General features: G+C 42.4%; 1 protein-coding gene across 6 annotated transcripts in view; it reads right to left on the bottom strand.

The window, feature by feature from the left end:
* DNAH1 (dynein axonemal heavy chain 1) overlaps positions 1-22746 on the bottom strand; it is an 813109-nt gene that overhangs the window by 216298 nt on the left and 574065 nt on the right. For all 6 annotated transcript variants that reach the window (XM_033926650.1, XM_033926656.1, XM_033926654.1 and 3 more), the window contains 4 exons: positions 20207-20437; positions 17887-18083; positions 7035-7170; positions 4945-5153 (listed from right to left, as the gene is read on the bottom strand). In XM_033926650.1, the coding sequence (XP_033782541.1) occupies positions 4945-5153; positions 7035-7170; positions 17887-18083; positions 20207-20437 (773 nt within the window). The remainder of the gene's footprint in view (positions 1-4944; positions 5154-7034; positions 7171-17886; positions 18084-20206; positions 20438-22746) is intronic.

Here is a 22746-nt window from a genome sequence, read left to right as displayed (position 1 = left end):
ATTTGATAGGGTAGAATGGAATTTTATGTATCAGGCTTTAGAATGGTTTGGTATAGGTTCTGGATTTATACAAATGGTAAAAACTTTGTATAGCTTCCCAATTGCAAGACTAAATATTAATAATAAAATATCTGATGGTTTTCAATTGCAGAGGGGAGTTAGACAAGGCTGTCCTTTATCTCCTTTGTTATTTGATGTTATATTAGAACCCTTATTGTTAGCAATGCAGCAAACGAAGGAGATACAAGGTATCCCATATTCAGATATGGAATATAAAATTTCGGCTTATGCTGATGATATTTTGCTTTATTTGAGAAATCCAGAGTCTACCTTATCTTCTTTATTAGAATTAATTGATAAGTTTGGCAAATTTTCAGGTTATAAAATTAATTGGAATAAAACTGAAATTATACCCTTGAATGTTCATTGTGTAAAAGGATTATTTGATACTTTTCCATTCATATGGAAAGAAGAAGGATTTAAATATCTTGGCATTCAAGTTAAAAATACAATTGAAGATACTGTAAAAGAAAATGAAAAATATATATTAAAAAAAGTTATGGAGTTGTGTGAACAATGGAACCCATTACATATCTCTTGGTGGGGAAGAATTCAAACTATTAAAATGATGATATTACCTGTAGTTTGCTACCAAATGAGTATGATACCTATTTATTTTCAGGGGTCCTTTTATAAAAAGCTTAATAGAATTTTAACAAAATTTCTTTGGCTTGGTAAAACACCTAGAATAGCTTTAGTAACTTTGCAAAAATCAATTAAGGAGGGTGGGGTAAATTTTCCAAATTTCTATAGGTACCATCAAGCCTATATTCTACGTCAGGGTATGTATTGGATCCTCCCAGAACTTATAGATAATGCACCAGATTGGTTATATTTGGAATGGCGCCTTATGTTTCCCCTAAATTTAGTTCATTTACCAAGTATTAATATACCTAAAAGATACAGAGAAAATAAAATAATAATGGATACTTGGAAAACATTGAGATTTATTGATAAATTAACACCCATCCCAATATACAAATCAACTAATCAATCCATATGGATAAACTCCAAGATCAAAATTGGCGGAGCTCAAATCCTTTGGAAGAACTGGATTATTGCAGGCATTAGATCCCTAGATGATATTATTTCAGAAGGTAAACTGCTGGATTTTTCACAATTGCAACATAGATTTGGTCTTAATAAAACACAAAGTTTTAAATGGTTGCAATTGAAGCAGGCCATTCAGGTTGGGTTCCCTGAATGGAAATCATTAAACAATCAATATAGTTTAAAGTTCTTATGCTTTAAAGCAGACTTCCTAGGACATCAAGCCGCATTGTGGTATAAATTAATATCTGGATATTTGAATAAAAAACCAAAAAAATGGTCTAAGAGACATTTGGAGCATTGAGATTGGACATCAAATTAATGCATCTCAATGGCCACTAATTTGGTCTTGGAGAATGAGATGTACAGTGTCAGCATCTATGAGACAAACATGGTTCTTTTTATTACATAGAGCTTTTTGGACCCCTACTCGATTGCAAAAACTAGACAGTTCTAAGTCTAATAAATGCTGGCACTGTAATCTAGAACCAGGGACATTAGATCATTTATTATATCATTGTCCTTATATTAAAATTTTTTGGAATTCAATTTGGCCACAAATTAATAAATTAATGGAAAATCATATTGCAATATCATATGATACAATTTTATTTGGAACAATGATGAGAAAAAAAAGTCAAATTTCACCAGAAAATAATAAGCTTTTATTAATTATGACAGGGGTTGCCATTCAACATATAACTAACAATTGGAAAAATTACAACAACCTAAATTACACATTTTGGTGGAATACAATATGTCATATTTTTAAAATGGAAAGAACAATAGCAATACAAAGGGGGACATATATTAAATTTATAAAAATATGGGGGCCATTGACAAAATACTGTAATGAATAAATAATATGATGTTTCTTCTTCTTTTCTTCTTTTAAGGATCTTTTTTATGACACATATAGAGGGGGGGTAAGAAAAATCAATGTATATATAGTATGTTATAATATATTATACAAAATGTAACGTATGAATAAATGGTAATAAAAGGGTGGGGGGAGGGAAATGGGACAAAATTTGTTTAGATTATATTGTATTAGATATAAAAAAGTTATTGAATATTTATCAATTGTATTCTAATATGTTGTATACTTTTTATAAAAATTTGAAAATTAAAATATTATATTAAAGTAATGAAAGGGAGGGGGGAGGGTGAGGGGGAAAATCAAATTTAGATATATAATGTATTAGATATAAAAGTGATAATATGCATTTATCAATTGTATTTTATTATTATGTACACTTTATGTAAAATTAGAAAATAAAAAATAATGGGAAAAAAAAAAAGATTTAATACATTTACAATATCATAAAGATATCATGGAAAAAAAGGTTTCCATACAAGTTTTCAGTACAACAAATAATACAAAAAACAATCCTTTACAAGCCCACTAAAAGGGGAAACAAATTGCTTATTACCAACTAAATATTAAAGAAAACAAAGAAATGGGTTGAGTTCCAAAGAACCCAAATCATTCCCAACTAAATTAGGACATTTTAGACATTCCTACCCTAATTCCTCATCAATAAATGAAAAAGAAAAAGAAAAGAAATCGTACTTCTGTTCATGAGCTACCAAAAATTGTTCCAATTGAATGGGATCCCAAAAAACAAATTCAGTATCTTGTATCTTAACCAAACATTTACAAGGAAACTTCAAATAAAATGATGCCTCAAGTGCCAGTACTCTAGTTCTCAATTTCAGAAATTCTTTTCTTCTAAACTGAGTAGCTCTTGAGACATTATTCTATTAAGTATATTGTGCTGTAATGATAATAATTTATGTAAATGCATCTTCTTTTGTGCACAATTGATGTTCTAAAAATGAATAAAAAAAGTACCTGGCATTCCTTTCCTTCTCCTCCCCCTGAAGCTGCTCTGCCTTCCTGTGTAAAGACACAGCCATGCCCCAAACCTCCAGGTGTTGCAGGTCATAATTGCAGGGAATAGCTCTAGTCTAGAGTGTCTTGTGCTAGGAAGTGCAGGCTGCTCACCACTCTAACTCCCTCTAGAGGAATCAGCGGGAATATCTTCAAACCTATCTGCATGAGGTTTAAACTGTGCTGTGTTTTGGCACTCTTGATCCAATTTGGGGACGCCCTACTTTGGGGACGTCTCTAGCAGACATAGGTTGCCCATCACAATAAATACTTACTGTAAATAAAATAATTTTTTTAACATCAACCTGCAGCACAGAATAACATTTGTAACTGACAACTTTCCCTTCCCACCACCTGAATTCTTTTTCATTTCCCACTCCTCAGACTTTGACACAGTGACAAAATTCATCACCGTTCCCATGTCATTCTTTAAGGAGAGAGGGAAGAATCAGAGTATGAATGGCCACAACCACTGACCCGCAAGCTTTGCTTTGAAGACTGCTGGTGTAGAAGGACTGAGGTTGAAATAGACAATAGAAAATGACATGGGTTTATTTCCCGCGGTTATCCGCCGGGACGGGAACGGTGATGAATTTTGTCACCGTGTCATTCTCTACTCAGACTCATTACTAAATACTATATTTGGTGGTAAGTAACAGTTAATTTCTCCATTTGAGCAATAAACTCTAATTTTTCCCTCCCTCCCTTGCAGGATGATGCTTCTACTTGCTTTCAATGTCCTGATACACTGTTTTATTACTTGGGATCTAGCTAGGTATTTGTGACCTGGGTTGGCCACTGTTGAAAACAGGATACTGGGCTTGATGGACCTTTGGTCTGTCCCAGTATGGCAATTCTTGTGTTCACTTTACAACACCCCCCTCACTATTTATTTCTTAACCATCTCTCTCTCTCTCATTCTTTACCTTCTTTTCAGTGTCCATATTTGTCTACTCTCTGTCTGTCTGTTCACTTCATCTCTGGTTTATTTATTCTGACTTTATATCTTACCATAAGACTTGGAAAGCAGCACTAAGAAAAAATACGTGCCTAAGCACTGCTGCTGCTGATACAACTGGGATAATTGAAGACGACGACCAGGTGGAGATGGTGGGGCAACACTATTAGTGGCATCTGCTGTGCTCAGCTCCTTCACAGTGTGCTGCTGCTGCTGCCACCACCACCACCACCATGAGCCTCTCCCTCCACCCTCAACTACCTACATCTCCTACATGTTATCAGGGAGTGGAGGTCTTCCCTTAGAGCAGGGGTGTCAAAGTCCCTCCTCGAGGGCCGCAATCCAGTGGGGTTTTCAGGATTTCCCCAATGAATATGCCTGAGATCTATTAGCATACAATGAAAGCAGTGCATGCAAATAGATCTCATGCATGTTCATTGGGGAAATCCTGAAAACCCGACTGGATTGCGGCACTCGAGGAGGGACTTTGACACCCCTACCTTAGAGCATCAGAGCTCAGTCAGTACCTGCAACACAGCTGCTTCTACCAGTTACACCAGGGTGGCTGCATATACCTTCTTCACTTGTATGGAGGTGGAGGTCCTTTTGCTTCCTCCTATTGATCCTGAAAATTTGATGCCTGAGGCGACTGGCTTACTTTGCCTAAAAATAGAACCATCTCTGATTACAGGGCTCTAGAAGGAGCCCTATTGCACAGACCCTTGTCTAGGATTGTCACTGCCATGAGCAGACTAGATTTGTTGGAGGCAGAAGGATATTTAATAAGGGAAAAATATCTCCAGGTAGTTGTGATAGCCTGTAGTGTCAGACCCCAGTCCCAGTTTGAAGCAAAATGGAGCAGCAAGAAACTGCCACTTTAAAAAACAAGATTTAGATGACTATAACCAATCTGCAAACGCCCACTACCAACTCCATTACTTTAAAAATGGAGACAATTGCACAAATATGTAGAATAGCATACCTCATGCACAAGACGGTATGGATATTACTGCGCACTCGTTTTGTGTATGCTGCCATCAGGTTGGCCTTGGTGGGTTGTTGCCCCAAATCTTGAACAATAGGTTTCATAACGGTCAAAATCTCATCCTGCTCATCCAGGCCATACAAGTTGGGCACATCCCCAGAGTTTAACACATTGTTGATATCTTCCAGGAAGGATTCACTTTTAATCTAGTAAACATTACAAGTGTAAAGTTTGTATTGTTTCTTTTTTTTTATATATATAAATCTTTATCGAGTTTCTAAAGCTAACAAAAATGCAATACAATATCTATACAAATAATAGTAATCATATATGAACTTATAATCAATCAGTATCCATTCAACATTAAACCCCCCAACCAAACCAATATTTTCATAAGGGGAATAGAACCATACAAAAGAAATACCCCCTTCCCTCCCTCCCTCCCCCTGGGGGTGTGTGTATTATACCAACAGAAATAAAGGAAAAGACAACTATAATGAATCCACAAAAGACGTCAATGGGCCCCAAATTAACTTGAATCTCTTAGTATGCCCCAGGATATCCACATTCATCTTCTCATATCTATAACTTAAGCATAAATTTGCCCACCAAAAAGTAAAGCTAAGGCGATCCCAGTTCTTCCAGTTGTGAGTAACCATTTGCATGGCTATCCTGGTCATAATAAGGAAAAGCCGACCTTTATATCTGTCCAATGAGGGCTTCAGATGTAATATCATCCCACATATGACTACCTTATATGTCAATGCCTTTTGCACTAGAATGACATCTGACATTTGCCACAATCAGGATGCGGTTAGATCTGGTTGCCTTCAGTACAAGACATATAAGATAAGTACTTTATTCACATTTTCCCTGGGGATCATTCCTGTCTTCTAACACTATGACAAGGATAGGTCAGAGGTACCTAAGGTCTTTGATAGGGGAGAGATTGGAGGACATCTTCAGAGAGGGGGGGGCTATAAGAGGTAGCAGGAATCTTTGCTCCTGGTCTTATTTTACACACCAGCCTCTTCAAGATGACACGTGAGCATTGCAGCCTGATTCTCCGTGAGGAGAACAAATAGTAATAGCTCAAAGCTGTAGGCTGCATTATTCAATTTGCCTAATAATGAGATACTTTCAGGCTCATAATCAAAACATTTAAATATCCAAAAACCAGCCTAAGTCAGCACTTGGATGTCCCAATAGCCAGAACATCCAAGTGCCAATCATCAAAACCAACTTTCTAGAAGTCCGGCAGGACTTCCAAGCCGTTGAATGTCCAGGGCATGTTGGGAGGTGTGTTATAGGTGGACATCGGGTGGGCTTAAACTTGGTCGTCCTGCAGCAATAACTGAAGCTTTCCAAAGGTGACCAAACTGACAAGATGGTCACTGGAGGGTTTAAGGCATGACCCCCCCTTTTACTTCTCCAGTGGTCATGACCCCCTCGCACCACCTGTGGGGTGAAAAAAACCCCCAGTAGGCTTGCCATCAGCTGATTGCAGCAGGGGAATCCCCATCAGCTGAGCCAATTTTGAGGATTCCTGCCAGCTCAGCTGATAGGGATTCCCCCTGCCAGAATCATCTGGACAAAGAGTTAAAGTGGGATTTGGTTTACAGTCCACTGCACTAACCACTAGGCCAGGGGTGTCAAAGTCCCTCCTCGAGGGCCGTAATCCAGTCGGGTTTTCAGGATTTCCCCAATGAATATGCATTGAAAGCAGTGCATGCACATAGATCTCATGCATATTCATTGGGGAAATCCTGAAAACCCGACTGGATTCCGGCCCTCGAGGACCGACTTTGACACCTGTGCACTAGGCTGACACTCTGCTCTGCATAGACATCTATACAGTCATCCATGTGTCATACTCTCTCCCCTGTTCAAAATTTTGATGTTTCAGACGTAAAATGGATGCTCATGCTGGATGTTTCATGCACATGGAAATCCATCTCACATGTTTTCGAACAGGCTGTATCCTGCTCGAAAACACATGTGAGATGGATGTCCGTTTGGGTGTTCTGACTTAGATGTTCTTTTGAAAATGCCCCTCCAAATATTTAAAGTGCAGAGGATAAGTCTACCTGGGTGTCTACAAAGAGGAAAGTTATGGAAATATTTTGTAAGCCAGCCTTCAACAGGATACGTTTGATGTCCTCACGCCACTCTGACGTCCCATAATTCTTTGAGAGTTCAATCTGGAAACACTCATACTCTGCTCTGGGATAGGAAGAAAGAGTTAAGGGAACAATTTAAAAAAGTGCTTGCATTGATGCAGTATTTATGGCTACTTTTATCAGCAGACTTTGCATCAGTTTTCTAAAGTGTAACTTTTCTCTGATGACAGCCATGGAAAAAAGAACTCACAGAGCTTTGCACCTGCTTTTTCTGTAAGTCTATTTTTTCTTTAAAATAATGTGTAGAAAAATGAAAATGTAATTTCTAGGCCATTTCTCTTCCTCACCTCTTCCCCGGGTAAAAGTACATACAAAGTTGATCCCAGCATTTACTTTTAGACACGCAAGTGCCAGGCAATTTTCAGACAGATTATGTATTTATCTGGGTAAATGGCTTCTGAAAATTGACCTCCATAAATATTTCCTCTGAAAACCAACATTAACCTGAACTATCCTCCATTTTATAGTATTAGCAGCAGAATAAGACAAAATGAGATTAAAGAATTATAGTGGTTTGGCCTTATTCCACTGGCAATATAAACCACAAACTCAAAGAGAATATTAACACCATACTCTTTATAGAGAGTAATAAAAAGTAAATCCATTCAGAAAAATATATAGTGGTAAAAGAGAAAAGCACCAGAGGTGTTGATCTTAAACAATTATTTGATAAATTGCATGAAGTGAGAGAAGATCCTCAAGTACCTTACCACCCACCACTTAAGTTAAGTATGAACATTGTAGTTACAGTATATCAATTTGCAAAGTTGAAGGTTGAAAGTGTAATCCATTCTATTTAAATTTTAGTATAGTAAACAATGTTAAAAGTTTATAAGCGACCCGGCGAAGAATGAATGCATAAAGCCAGTTGTTATGAAAGGTTGTTGAACATCTGGTGGCATTTCTGAGGGCCTGAAGATTAACATTTAATAGGAGGCAATCAAGAGGTGGCCAAAGGGAGACCATCTCCTAGTATTGGTTTGATATATACTTCCTACTAATTGAATTGGAAACGCAAGATATTGCGGCTCAGGTAGCTGCTTTTGGATGCGGAACGCCAAAGCAGGCATGGCCAATGCCGTATGTGGCGTTAGGTGGGCTAAAGTGGCTACCTAGCCGTGATTCACGCCAAGATAGGCAGCTGAAATGTAGGCCTGGAAAAAAACCAGGCTTACATTTCAGCTGCCTGTCTACGCCACTGCGGGATCCTAAAGTCAGGCCACAGCAGCCATAAACTGATTGCAACAGGGGAAGTTATCCCCGATCAGCTGAGCCAGAAATGCTCCTCAAAGCAGGGATTTAAAGGTATGCCCAGGAGGTCTACAGGAGTTGTGGGATGGGGGGGTCTATGATGGACTTGAGGAGGGGATCAGCACGGAGAAGCTCAAGTGTGCTTGAAGAGAGATATAGGAGGGAAGAAGAGGAGATGGGAATACACTTCAAGGGGATCAGGTGGGAGGAGAAGCCAAGAGGATCTCAGGCCACTACCTGGAAATTATCTGGGCAAAAGATAGAGCTGCATTATATAATGTCTAATTTGCCCAGTTAGCTATGTGGGCACTGGTACTTAATATCAACGGCACCATCCGGTGTATCTACTCTATTGCAGATTTTGGTATCATCTGCAAAGACGCAAATCTTATCTGACAGCCCTTCAGCAATATCATTTATAAAAATGTTAAAAAGAGCAGACCCAAGAGCAGAACCTTAAGGCACACCACTGGTAATATCCCTTTCCTCAGAGCAATCTCCATTGATCACTACCCTCTGTTGCCTTTCACTCAACCAGTTCCTGACCCAGCCTGTCATTTTGGGACCCATCCCAAGAGCACTCGGTTTATTTATTAGACATCTGTGTGGAACAATGTCAAAGATTTTGCTAAAATCTAAATACATCACATTTAGCGCACATCCTCTATCCAATTCTCTGGTCACCCAGTCAAAGAAATTGAGTAGATTTATCTGACAAGACCTGCCTCTAGTGAATCCATGTTGCCTCTGGTCCTGTAATTCACTGGATTCCAGAAACTTCACCATTCTCTGTGTTAAAAGGGTTTCCATTCATTTGCTTACCACAGAAGTCAGACTTACTGGCCTGTAATTCCCTACTTCTTCCTTACTTCCACTTCCTTACTTCCAGTCCTCTGGTACCACTCCCGATGCTAGAGAAGGTCAGTCAGCGGAGCCACCAGAACCTCCCTAAGTTCCTTCAGGACCCTCAGATACATAGTAACATAGTAGATGACGGCAGATAAAGACCCGAATGGTCCATCCAGTCTGCCCAACCTGATTCAATTTAATTTTTTTTAATTTTTTCTTCTTAGCTATTTCTGGGCAAGAATCCAAAGCTCTACCCGATACTGTGCTTGGGTTCCAACTGCCAAAATCTCTGTTAAGACTTACTCCAGCCCATCTACACCTTCCCAGCCATTGAAGCCCTCCCCTGCCCATCCTCCACCAAACGGCCATACACAGACACAGACCGTGCAAGTCTGCCCAGTAACTGGCCTAGTTCAATATTTAATATTATTTTCTGATTCTAAATCTTCTGTGTTCATCCCACGCTTCTTTGAACTCAGTCACAGTTTTACTCTCCACCACCTTTCTCAGGAGTGCATTCCAGGCATCCACCACCCTCTCCGTAAAGTAGAATTTCCTAACATTGCTCTTGAATCTACCACCCCTCAACCTCAAATTATGTCCTCTGGTTTTACCATTTTCCTTTCTCTGGAAAAGATTTTGTTCTACGTTAATACCCTTCAAGTATTTGAACGTCTGAATCATATCTCCCCTGTCTCTCCTTTCCTCTAGGGTATACATATTCAGGGCTTCCAGTCTCTCCTCAAGTTTCAAGTTTTCAAGTTTATTAGGATTTTATATACCGCCTATCAAGATTATCTAAGCGGTTTTTACAATCAGGTACTCAAGCATTTTCCCTCTCTGTCCCGGTGGGCTCACAATCTATCTAACGTACCTGGGGCTATGGAGGACTGAGTGACTTGCCCAGGGTCACAAGGAGCAGCGCGGGGTTTGAACCCACAACCCCAGGGTGCTGAGGCTGTAGATCCAACCACTGCGCCACACACTCCTCCTCCTCATACGTCTTCTGGCGCAAGCCTCCTATCATTTTCGTCGCCCTCCTCTGGACCGCCTCAAGTCTTCTTACGTCTTTCGCCAGATACGGTCTCCAAAACTGAACACAATACTCCAAGTGGAGCCTCACCAATGACCTGTACAGGGGCATCAACACCTTCTTCCTTCTACTGACTACGCCTCTCTTTATACAGCCCAGCATCCTTCTGGCAGCAGCCACTGCCTTGTCACACTATTTTTTCGCCTTTAGATCTTCGGACACTATCACCCCAAGGTCCCTCTCCCCGTCCGTGCATATCAGCTTCTCTCCTCCCAGCATATACGGTTCCTTCCTATTATTAATCCCCAAATGCATTACTCTGCATTTCTTTGCATTGAATTTTAGTTGCCAGGCATTAGACCATTCCTCTAACTTTTGCAGATCCTTTTTCATATTTTCCACTCCCTCTTCGGTGTCTACTCTGTTACAAATCTTGGTATCATCTGCAAAAAGGCACACTTTTCCTTCTAACCCTTCAGCAATGTCACTCACAAACATATTGAACAGGATTGGCCCCAGCACCTAACCCTGAGGGACTCCACTAGTCACCTTTCCTTCCTTCGAGCGACTTCCATTAACCACCATCCTCTGGCATCTGTCCGACAGCCAGTTTCTGACCCAGTTCACCACTTTGGGTCCTAACTTCAGTCCTTCAAGTTTGTTCAACAGCCTCCTATGAGGAACTGTATCAAAGGCTTTGCTGAAATCCAAGTAAATTACATCTAGCATATGTCCTCGATCCAGCTCTCTGGTCACCCAATCAAAAAATTCAATCAGGTTCGTTTGGCACGATTTACCTTTTGTAAAGCCATGTTGCCTCGGATCCTGTAACCCATTAGATTCAAGGAAGTACACTATCCTTTCTTTCAGCAATACTTCCATTATTTTTCCAACAACTGAAGTGAGGCTCACCGGCCTGTAGTTTCCTGCTTCATCCCTGTGACCACTTTTATGAATAGATGTATTGAACAGATGTATACCATCCAGCCCCATCACTTTGTCTATCTTTAATTTAGCTAGCTCCTCACGAACACAACCTCTGAAAATCGATCAGGGTCTACCACTCCTCTATCCCTATTCGCATTTGTCTTCTGTGGTCCTGCTCCCAGTGCTTCAGCCATGAACAAAGAACAGAAATATTTGTTAAGCAATTCAGCCTTTTCTTTATCCGCTTCTAAGTAGTCCTCCTCATCACTTTTGAGTCTCAAAATGTCACTTTTGTACTTCTTCCTATTACTAATATATCTAAAAAAAATGTTTTGTCTCCCCATATTACTGTGTCAGATAGTTTTTCTTCCATTTGTATCTTTGTTTTCCTGACTACTCTACCAGCCTCTCTTAACTTTTCCATATATTTTTGCCTGTCTTCCTCTTTCTATGATCTTTTCTAGTTTATGAAAGCTAACCTCTTGTTCCTTAACTTCTCAGCTACTACTTTTGAGAACCAAAGCGATCTTCTTTTCCTCTTCCTCTTACTTAGTTGCATCACAAAAAAGTTTGTCGTCCTAACAATAATAACTTTATTTTTATATACCTCCATACCACAAACAGTTCTAAGTGGTTTACAAGGGAAGAGACTGTATACAGACAGCAATAACTCCTTTCAGTTTTGCCCATTGTATTTCTACTCCTTCTAGACATTCCCATCCAGACAATTCCTTAACGTAATCCCCCATATGAACAAAGTTAGTTTTTTTTAAAGTCTAAAATCTTTACTTTTGAATGAGCCCTCTCTATACCCATCTTAATATTAAGCCATGCAATGGATAACTGAGATGGTTCTAGGAAAACATACTTTACAGACTGGTATCTTATTATGCACTTGCATGGGAATCTGAGGTAAAATATACCACCAATTTCAGTTACTGTTGGTTTTAGGATTAAGAACTGTCGCCTCCTTTTTTTGTGCTTCTTTAGAAATACAGTGGTGCCTCGCATAACGGACGCCTCGCACAGCGAACGCTGCGCACAACGAACTTTATGTCTTGATTCGTACAACGAACTTCGTTTCACACAACGAAGTCGCCCGAGCTGCATCCTTCCGCGCAGGCACTGCGCTTAACTGCCCTCTCTCCGCCTGGCTCCCTCTTGCCCCCCCCGACTCCCCGACACGATCGGGGCAAGAGGGAGCCCAAGCCCTCTTGCCCCCCCGACTCCCCGAAACGATCGGGGCAAGAGGGAGCCCAAGCCCTCTTGCCCCCCCCGACTCCCCGACACGATCGGGGCAAGAGGGAGCTCAAGCCCTCTTGCCCCCCCGACTCCCCGACACGATCGGGGCAAGAGGGAGCCCAAGCCCTCTTGCCCCCCCGACTCCCCGACACGATCGGGGCAAGAGGGAGCCCAAGCCCTCTTGCCCCCCCGACTCCCCGACACGATCGGGGCAAGAGGGAGCCCAAGCCCTCTTGCCCCCCCGACTCCCCGACACGATCGGGCCAGGAGGGAGCCCAAGTCCTCCTGGCCACGGCGACCCCCTAACCCCACCCTGCACTACATTACGGGCAGGAGGGATCCCAGGCCCTCCTGCCCTCGACGCAAACCCCCCCTCCCCCCAACGACCGCCCCCCCCCAAGAACCTCCGACCGCCCCCCAGCCGACCCGCGACCCCCCTGGCCGACCCCCACGACACCCCCAACCCCCTTCCCCGTACCTTTCTGTAGTTGGCCGGACAGACGGGAGCCAAACCCGCCTGTCCGGCAGGCAGCCAACGACGGAATGAGGCCGGATTGGCCCATCCGTCCCAAAGCTCCGCCTACTGGTGGGGCCTAAGGCGCCTGGGCCAATCAGAATAGGCCCGGGAGCCTTAGGTCCCTCCTGGGGGCGGGGCCTGAGGCACATGGGCCCAACCCGACCATGTGCCTCAGGCCCTGCCCCCAGGAGGGACCTAAGGCTCCCGGGCCTATTCTGATTGGCCCAGGCGCCTTAGGCCCCACCAGTAGGCGGAGCTTTGGGACGGATGGGCCAATCCGGCCTCATTCTGTCGTTGGCTGCCTGCCGGACAGGCGGGTTTGGCTCCCGTCTGTCCGGCCAACTACAGAAAGGTACGGGGAAGGGGGTTGGGGGGGTCGTGGGGGTCGGCCAGGGGGGTCGCGGGTCGGCTGGGGGGGCGGTCGGAGGTTCTTGGGGGGGGCGGTCGTTGGGGGGAGGGGGGGTTTGCGTCGAGGGCAGGAGGGCCTGGGATCCCTCCTGCCCGTAATGTAGTGCAGGGTGGGGTTAGGGGGTCGCCGTGGCCAGGAGGACTTGGGCTCCCTCCTGGCCCGATATTGTCGGGGAGTTGGGGAATCGGCGGGGCAAGAGGGCTTGGGCTCCCTCTTGCCCCGATCGTGTCGGGGAGTCGGGGGGGGCAAGAGGGCTTGGGCTCCCTCTTGCCCCGATCGTGTCGGGGAGTCGGGGGGCAAGAGGGCTTGGGCTCCCTCTTGCCCCGATCGTGTCGGGGAGTCGGGGGGGGGCAAGAGGGCTTGGGCTCCCTCTTGCCCCGATCGTGTCGGGGAGTCGGGGGGGGCAAGAGGGCTTGGGCTCCCTCTTGCCCCGATCGTGTCGGGGAGTCGGGGGGCAAGAGGGCTTGGGCTCCCTCTTGCCCCGATCGTGTCGGGGAGTCGGGGGGGCAAGAGGGCTTGAGCTCCCTCTTGTCCCGATCGTGTCGGGGGTGCCAGGGACCACACGGAGTCACCCACCGTACCACCCGATTCGGGTAAGCGCAGGTATCGGTGGGTGGCTTATTTGCGGGGGGGTGCCTTATTTTACATTTTTTTCTAAAAAGGGGGGGCTGTCTTATTTGATGGCCCTGCCTTATCATCGGGGAAACACGGTAGAAAAAAAAAAAAAATGAACAGTTAAGTCCCAGTTTTTGCCGCTGAGACTCTGCCCTCTCTCACTGTAAAATTAGACTCTACTTAGTCTGTCTTTAAATTTAAAAAATGTGTGTTGTTTTAAAAAACAATTATGTTTTTAGATGTATCTAAATAAAAATAATAACCAAAAATTTATCTTTTTTTATGTCATCTTAGCATATTTTATGCTGCAGAACGAATTATTTTTTTTTACATGTATTCCTATGGGAAAACGCGTTTCACATAACGAACGTTTCACATAACAAACTTGCTCCTGGAACCAATTAAGTTCGTTGTGTGAGGCACCACTGTATCAGGAAATATCTGGATTTTGTGTCCCAGGAACTCTTTAGACCTATTCTGAAAAAAACACTCTCATAATCCATTTCTTATCTGGTATAAGAGCTACCGTTAATAAGAGTGTTGCTGGGGTAGTGAGAGTTACATCAGAGGCTTCTAATAAATTTGGAAGGTTGAGTGGCTTTTCTTGTTGATTTTCACTTTCTAACTGTTGCTCTTGTTTCCTTGGAAGATAATATGCTTGAACAAAATCACTTTTGATAAGTTCGCAGGGGTACCTGGCAGTATCATTAGTGTCAATTTGGATGAGCAGCATCAGATAATAGTCATCAGGTGAAGGATGCAGTAAGGAAAAAGAGAAACTCGTTTAAAAAATGGAAATGTGAAAAAACAACGGAGGCCTGGAACTGCCAGAAGGTCGACCAGAAAAAGTGTCACAATGCGGTAAGAGACGCCAAAAAGGTCTATGAGGAAAAGATAGCGCAAGAAGCCAAAAACTTCAAGCCCTTTTTTTAGATACATAAAAGGGAAAAAACCAGCAAAGGAGGCAGTAGGCCCTCTCGACGACCAAGGAAAAAAAGGGTGCATCAAGGAAGACAAAGATTGCAGATAGGCTAAATTCATTCTTTGCCTGTCTTTACCAATGAGGACACTGCAACAATTTTCAAGGGAGAAATAGAGGAAAGCCTCACCACAGTGAATGTGGATTTGGACAAGATATACAATCAGATTGACAAACTAAAAAGTGACAAATTCCCTGGACCAGATGGAATTCACCCGAGACTGTTAAAGGAGCTTAAGGTTGAAATTGGAGAACTATTACAAACCTTAGCTAACATGTCAATTAGAACCGGGCGAATACTAGACGACTGGAAGATAGCGAATGTCATCCCAATCTTCAAAAAAGGATCGAGAGGAGAACCGGGCAACTACAGACCTGTGAGTCCTACGTCGGTTCCTGGGAAGATGGTTGAAGCACTAATTAAGGATAGCATAGTGCAACACCTGGAAAATCACGACCTGATGAGAGCTAGTCAACATGGCTTCAGGAAGGGGAAGTCATGTTTGACGAATTTACTTCAATTTTTTGAGAAGGTAAACAAACAAATCGATAACGGAGAACCGGTGGATATAATATACTTGGACTTCCAGAAAGCGTTCGACAAGGTTCCACACGCAAGACTTCTGAGGAAACTACAAAGTCATGGAATAGAGAGGGATATACTAAGATGGATAGGCAAATGGCTGGAAAACAGATTGCAGAGGGTGAGCATAAATGGGAAGTTCTCAGACTGGGAGAGGGTTACAAGCGGTGTGCCCCAGGGTTCGGTTCTTGGGCTCATCTTATTCAATATCTTCATAAATGACCTGGAAGAAGGAACAACAAGTAATATAATCAAGTCTGCAGATGACACAAAACTATGTCGGGCAGTTGGGTCACAAAAGGATAGCGAAGAACTCCAGAGAGATTTGAACCAGCTAGAGAAATGGGCAGAAAAGTGACAGATGAAGTTTAATATAGAAAAATGCAAAGTGATACACCTGGGTAGAAAAAACAAGGAACATAAATACAAAATGTTAGGAGCCACATTGGGCAAGAGTGAACAAGAAAAGGACCTGGGGCTACTGATAGACAGGACCCTGAAGCAGTCGGCTCAATGCGCAGTGGCGGCAAAGAAAGCAAACAAGATGTTGGGAATGATAAAGAAGGGAATCACGAGCAGATCAGCGGATGTCATAATGCCGCTTTACAGAGCAATGGTCAGACCGCACTTGGAATACTGTATCCAACACTGGTCTCCCTACCTAAAGAAGGATATAACACTGCTGGAGAAGGTGCAGAGACGAGCCAAGAAAGCTAGAAAAAGGTATGGAGAACTTGAGCTATCAGGAACACCTCGGAAAACTGGGGTTGTTCACCCTCGAGAAGAGAAGACTACGAGGGGATATGATAGAGACTTTTAAAATACTAAAAGAATTCGACAAAATAGAGCAAGAATCATCGTTATTCACGTTGTCAAATGTGTCTCGGACAAGAGGACATGGTCTGAAACTGAGGGGCAGCAGGCCCAGGTCAAATATCAGGAAGTTCTGCTTCACACAGCGAGTGGTGGATGCTTGGAATGCTCTCTCGAGGAGGTTGTGATGGAGACCATCATTCTAGGTTTCAAGGGCAAGTTGGATGCGCACCTTCTTGCGAATCACATTGAGGGATACGGGTAAACATGGTAATCATCAGGGAACACCTAGCTTAGCCTCCGCGTGTGCAGGTCGCTGGACTAGATGGACCTAAGATCTGATCCGGTGAAGGCATTTCTTATGTTCTTATGAGTCTTGGCAAACTCTCCATAACATCTTAGATTTTGGCACCAGATAGATAGCATACCTCCCGGGACATGATGTCTGGTTTAGATGGATACTTCTGTACCCCTCAGAATGGAATTGCCAACCACCACTACCTTGCGCCTCCTAGTGGTCTGATCTCTAAGAAAATCCTCATAATTCAATCTTTTTATTAAAGTATTAAAAGGGACAATATGCTGTACAATCTGGTTTTAATACAACTTTCCCAAAGATTCAATTGTCTATGTTTTTACATCTAGGAAGGTAATTGGATTGTCTTTCAGACATGGGTGTAGAAGAGAACCTAAACTGTATAGTGGATGAACAGGAAAGTAAGCATCTTATTAAATGCTGGTAATGCTCCTTGATGCCAGCAACAATGGATGAATTTGTTGCGTTAAGTAAGATGCTTGAGCAGCTGGCACATGATAGACGGACACTGCAGATGATAGGAGTCTGTTGCCACATCAGAGGCAGACAAGACACAAATGATGTCATTTAACAGTAGTTCACTGAAATCCAAAAGCAGCTTCTGCAGTGTTTTTTTAATCATTGAATTCAGATGCCAGTTGTCTAAGATATGTTAAGTTTTTACATATTGATACTAGTTTCAAGTTTTTAAAGAAGAACACGGGGACAGGCTGGCTATGCCTCCATCCCTGCCCTGTGGTTAACCATGGATACCTATCCCCGTGTCATTCTCTATTGCTGATATTCAGTGGCAATGAATATTGGTGGCCAGCTCACTGTGCATGATTTAAGCAGGTAGGAGCTTCTCTTATCAGTTTAAATCACTTTGGATATTGAACCCTTAGATTATAAACCCACCAAGGGCAGGGAAATAACTACTGGACCTGAATGTAACACCTCTATTGCTGGATAGGCAAAACATCAGAAAATACCTGACCAACAAACTCTGCTCCTTAAATAGAATAACCAACAAAGAATCCCAGTATCCCAAAGAAAATAACCAATATATGCTTATGAAAAACACAACACAATAACTTGCAAAGCAATCGGACTAGGAAAACATATTTGAATTATTTGACCCTTATAGATGTGATTCCAGCTTGGCTTTAACTTGCATGTAATATACTAAGCATGGGAAAAATGTCTTACAATTTTGTGTGATCTGTGTCATAATGTTGAAACTTACATATGAGTTGCCAGTTTTGTAAGCGACTGTCTCCCACTACCACCAACACCCAGAAGCAAAGCATTGCCGAGTGGCTGTCGCAAGATCCGACTGATTCGACAAATGTGTTGAACGGCATCCATGAACAAGACTAGTTTCATCTTGGTGGTATTGATCTGGTTGTAATCTTCCATGTATTCTTCAATCACTCGTACTAACTAGGTGTAAAAAGAAAGAATGAGAAAGAGTATGCATGGTGAAGTCACTTTTTGTAACAGAGATTCACCATAGCTAGAAGGATAAATAAGCTACAGAAGTGGGTAATACCATTTGATCTCTCCTAGGTTTTTCGGATCATGTGTGGGAGATTCCGTGTCCCCACCCCCCTCTCCATTACCGTAACAGGTGTTATCCATAGACAGCAGGCAGATATTCTCACACATGGGCAACATCACCAACGGAGCCCCGGTATGGACCACTTTAAAAGTGCATTGCTACTTTAAGACTTTAGAAAGTTTGCAATAGCCCGCACCACGCATGCGCGAGTGCCTTCCCACCTGACGCAGGGCGCGCATCTCCCCAGTTAAGATAAGCTAGCTAAGAAGCCAACCAGGGGAGGTGGGTGAGTTGTGAGAATATTTGCCTGATGTCCTTGGATAACACCAGTTACGGGAAGTAACTGTGCTTTATCCCAGGACAAGCAGGCAGCATATTCTCACACATGGGTGACCTCCAAGCTATTATCTAAATAATCCCATATATATAAAAAAGAAAAAAGAAGGTGTATGACACCAATAGTTGGACTATATTTAGGAAGAGACCTCAGTAACAGAGCCCACGCACAGTCGTTTTTCATAGACCGAGAAGTTCAACGTGGTCACATGCTCCTTTGCTCCAATCATCGGTCTCCTTCCCAAGTGTATTTTATCCTATATTCTAAATGTGCTATAAATATTTTAAAGAGAATGTAGCTATTTATTCTTTGTAATTTATTTTTTGTATTTTATTTTTTAATTTTTCTCTCTAATAAAGCATCATACTAATTCTTACGTTAAAAATAATCATAATTCCTCTGATGTAATATATCAGGTGTCTACACTCATTCATTAAAGACCAAACTGACATATCTTATGCACTTCTAATTTTAAGTTGTTATTAAGCATTCAGATGAAAGAATAGGTGCTTAGCAATAATGTTTTTGGAAAAAGTACTTAGCTTTCATTTTTTAGCAGCGCTCGTATATCATGCGATACCAACGTGGCCATAATAGATATTTGTGATTTCTTTCCCATCAGGGGACTCTATTATAGTGTAGTTTATGACCTCCAAGCTAACCAGAATGGGATTGTGGGAAAGTTGGCCTTCAAGAAAATAATTATTATCATACAAACTAGACAAAGTGCCTATCCCATCTGGAGAAAAAATTCCAGACAACAATGAGAGGGAAATGTGGGAACTGAGGACCAAGAGACAGCTGTATAGAAATCCAGAAGAGAAGTAAATGCAAGGAAAACTACAGAAACTGCCCTAACTCAGACTGTATGGGCTGTGACCTGACTCACCAGGCAGGCAAGTGACCAGGTGATCCTCATACCTATCAGCAACCACTACAACAGTTGTCCTAACCCTTCCCTTCTGGACAGAAGCCTCTGGAGACACATCCTGAGTGCGAGAGGATATTGCATCCCTTGGTGGGCAGATCCTAGCTACAGGATTATTTCCTACTTCATCGGGGTGATGCTCTCCTTCTAGGAGACCTCTCTCCTCCAAGGCAGCACAGAGGACTGGAGGTGGGACTTCTCTACAACATCCTTGTATGTCTCTTCTATGTACTTCTCTGTCTCCCTCAGCTCCTCCAAGTCTGCTACTCTAGCCTCAACAAGTAAAGAAAGGGTAGAAAGCAGTAAAGAGGTAGAACATAAGAGAGACGTTACGGAGGTGAGGGGAAGGCAAGTCTGAATAGTTAGGTTTTAAGAAAGATTTCAAAGGTAGTGATGAAAGATCTAGGCGGATTTTGGAAGAAAAGGAATTCCAGAGCATGGGGCCAACATAGCTGCATCTAAGCAGATATCAGAGACATTACTCATTCCTGGACATAAGCTTTGTTGTAACATTGTGCACTTGATGTAAGATGAAAAATAAATAAAGATTTTGAAAGAGAAACATCAACCTTTTTGGACTTGCTGGGTAGTTTTGACTCACACTGGCCACTGTCAGAGATAAGATGCTAGGCTTAATGAACTTTGCCCAACCCAGCATGGCTTTTCTTTTGTTTGTATGAATTTGAAAATTAAGAAATACAGGAAACTGAAGCTATAATGTGATGATTTGCCTTTTTTACCTTGACATGATCTTCAATGAGCTGGTAAATATTAGAATCAGAACCAGGAGACATGAAATCTCCATAGAGAACAGGCTGATTTGGAATGACTTCCGTAAAGCTGCTGTCAAATTCTTGCATTATTTCCTTCATTAACTCATCAAACCATGTTCGATCTTCTTCATTAACCAAGCGATCCTGGAAGACACGGCAGCTCTCATGGTACCAGAGTCTCAGTAGAAACAATTTATCCTACAAAAAAAAAAAAAAAAGAAAACCCAAACATCTATTTAGTCTTAAAATTTAATTTCAAGCTTATTTTTTCAAATTAATTCTCAGATGACCTTCTATTTGCAATGTACAAAGGCATTTTGAATGTTTTTCTGTTCCCCTTTTAGACTGCTTATTATTGAACTGAAAAGACACTAAACACTTCCATTTGTGTTGGAAAGAGTGCTGCTTGACTACTTTTACAAAACTTCATATTTTCTCACAAATGTTTTACACATAAAAACCATAATGATCAAATGGATTTTGGGCCAAATTCTGTATTGGATGCCGTCTCAGCAGCCACCTAAGCAGCTTTTGAAAATTGCACACAGACACCTAACTCCGCCTAACCACCCCGATTCTCTAAGCAGCGTCCGTGTCACAGGCACCGATTAGAGAACAGCATTGCCGTTGAGCTGATCGCGGCAAGGGAATCTCTGAAGATATAATCTCTGGAGAAAGCACACACAGGAAATTCAATAAGTTAGTACTTAACTTTCAAAAGGCAACTATGATAAGATGAAAACTTAGAAGAACAGCTGCAAAGGTAAAAAATTTACATCCTAGAAGCCCAGACCATATATATTCTATGCATTAAAAAAGGAGGGAGAAAGGCCAAAGGACAGTCAGCGTGGTTTAATAAGTGAGGTGAGGGAAACTATTAGAACTAAAAGAAAATATTTCATGCTGTTCTTTTTGTGCACTTGATGTAAGTTTGAAAAAGAATAAAGAAATTAAAAACAAAAAAAAAAGAACTAAAAGAAAATCCTTCACAAAATGGAAGAAGGATCCGACTGAAAAATCATCAAGTGGATCCATTTTTCACTCTGTCAAACATATGTTAAAAAAAAAAAAAATTACAAAGACTAGGGGACACTCGAAGTTACAGGGAATAGGAGGAAATTTTTTTTCACTCAGAAATGCGTTTGCCAGAGGTGGTGGTAAGAGCGGATATTGTAGCTGATTGTAAGAAAGGTTTGGACAATTTCCAGGAGGAAAAATTCATAGTCTGTTATTGAGAAAGACATGGGGCAAGCCATTGCTTGCCCTGGTTTGGAAGCATAGAATGTTGCTATTCTTTGGGTTTTGACCAGGTACTAGTGATCTGGATTGGCCACCGTGAGAACAGACTACTGGGCTAGACAGACCATTGATCTGACCCAGTAAGTCTATTCTTATGTTCATCCATCTAGATCTCACTGGAACCAACCCATGATTTTCAAAAGGCAGCACAACCAGCAGTATTATAAACAATTTACCAGCATAAAACATATCAGCTATATTGGATGACAAGGTCATACTCCCAACGACAGAAATGAAGGGTAACTTAACCGGATAGTCAAGATAGCAATGTTACTTACCGTAACAGTTGTTATCCAGGGACAGCAGGCAGCTATTCTCACTAGTGGGCGATGTCATCTGACAGAGCCCCGATACGGACGTCTCACAAGCATGTCTTGCTTGAAGAAACTCAGAAGTTTCGAGATGCCCGCACCGCGCATGCGCCAGTGCCTTCCCGCCCGATGGTCCGGGCGTGTCTCCTCAGTTCAGGTAGCTAGCAGAGAAGCCAACCCAGGGGAGGTGGGTGGGACGTGAGAATAGCTGCCTGCTGTCCCTGGATAACAACTGTTACGGTCACATTGCTTTATCCCAGGACAAGCAGGCAGGTATTCTCACTAGTGGGTGACCTCCAAGCTAACCTCAATGGGATGGTGGGAGAGTTGGCAACTTAGGAAAATAAATTTTGTAACACGGTTTGGCCAAACTGTCCATCCCTTCTGGAGAAAGTATCCAGACAATTATGAGAGGTGAATGTATGAACCGAGGACCAAGTGGCAGCCTTACAAATCTCCTCAATCGGTGTCGATCTGAGGAAGGCTACAGAGGCTGCCATTGCTCTGACCTTATGGGCTGTGACCTTACAGGGAAGGGGTAATCCAGCCTGGGCATAGCAGAAAGAGAAACAAGCTGCCATCCAGTTGGAGATGGTGCGCTTTGATACAGGTAGTCCCAACTTGTTCGGATCAAAGGAGACGAATAGTTGAGGAGCAGTTCTGTGTGGTTTGGTACGATCCAAGTAGAAAGCCAAAGCACGTTTACAGTCCAGAGTGTGAAGAGCCGATTCTCCAGGATGAGAATGAGGCTTTGGAAAAAACACTGGAAGTACAATGGATTGGTTGAGATGAAATTCAGAGACCACTTTAGGTAGGAATTTTGGATGAGTGCGGAGGACCACCTTGTCATGATGGAATACTGTGAAAGGTGGGTCCGCCACCAAGGCCTGAAGCTCA

This window comes from Geotrypetes seraphini, chromosome 17, assembly GCF_902459505.1.
Source record: "Geotrypetes seraphini chromosome 17, aGeoSer1.1, whole genome shotgun sequence".
Taxonomy (NCBI): domain Eukaryota; kingdom Metazoa; phylum Chordata; class Amphibia; order Gymnophiona; family Dermophiidae; genus Geotrypetes; species Geotrypetes seraphini.
Note: the sequence above shows the minus strand (reverse complement) of the source record. Positions and strands in the feature narration are given on the sequence as shown.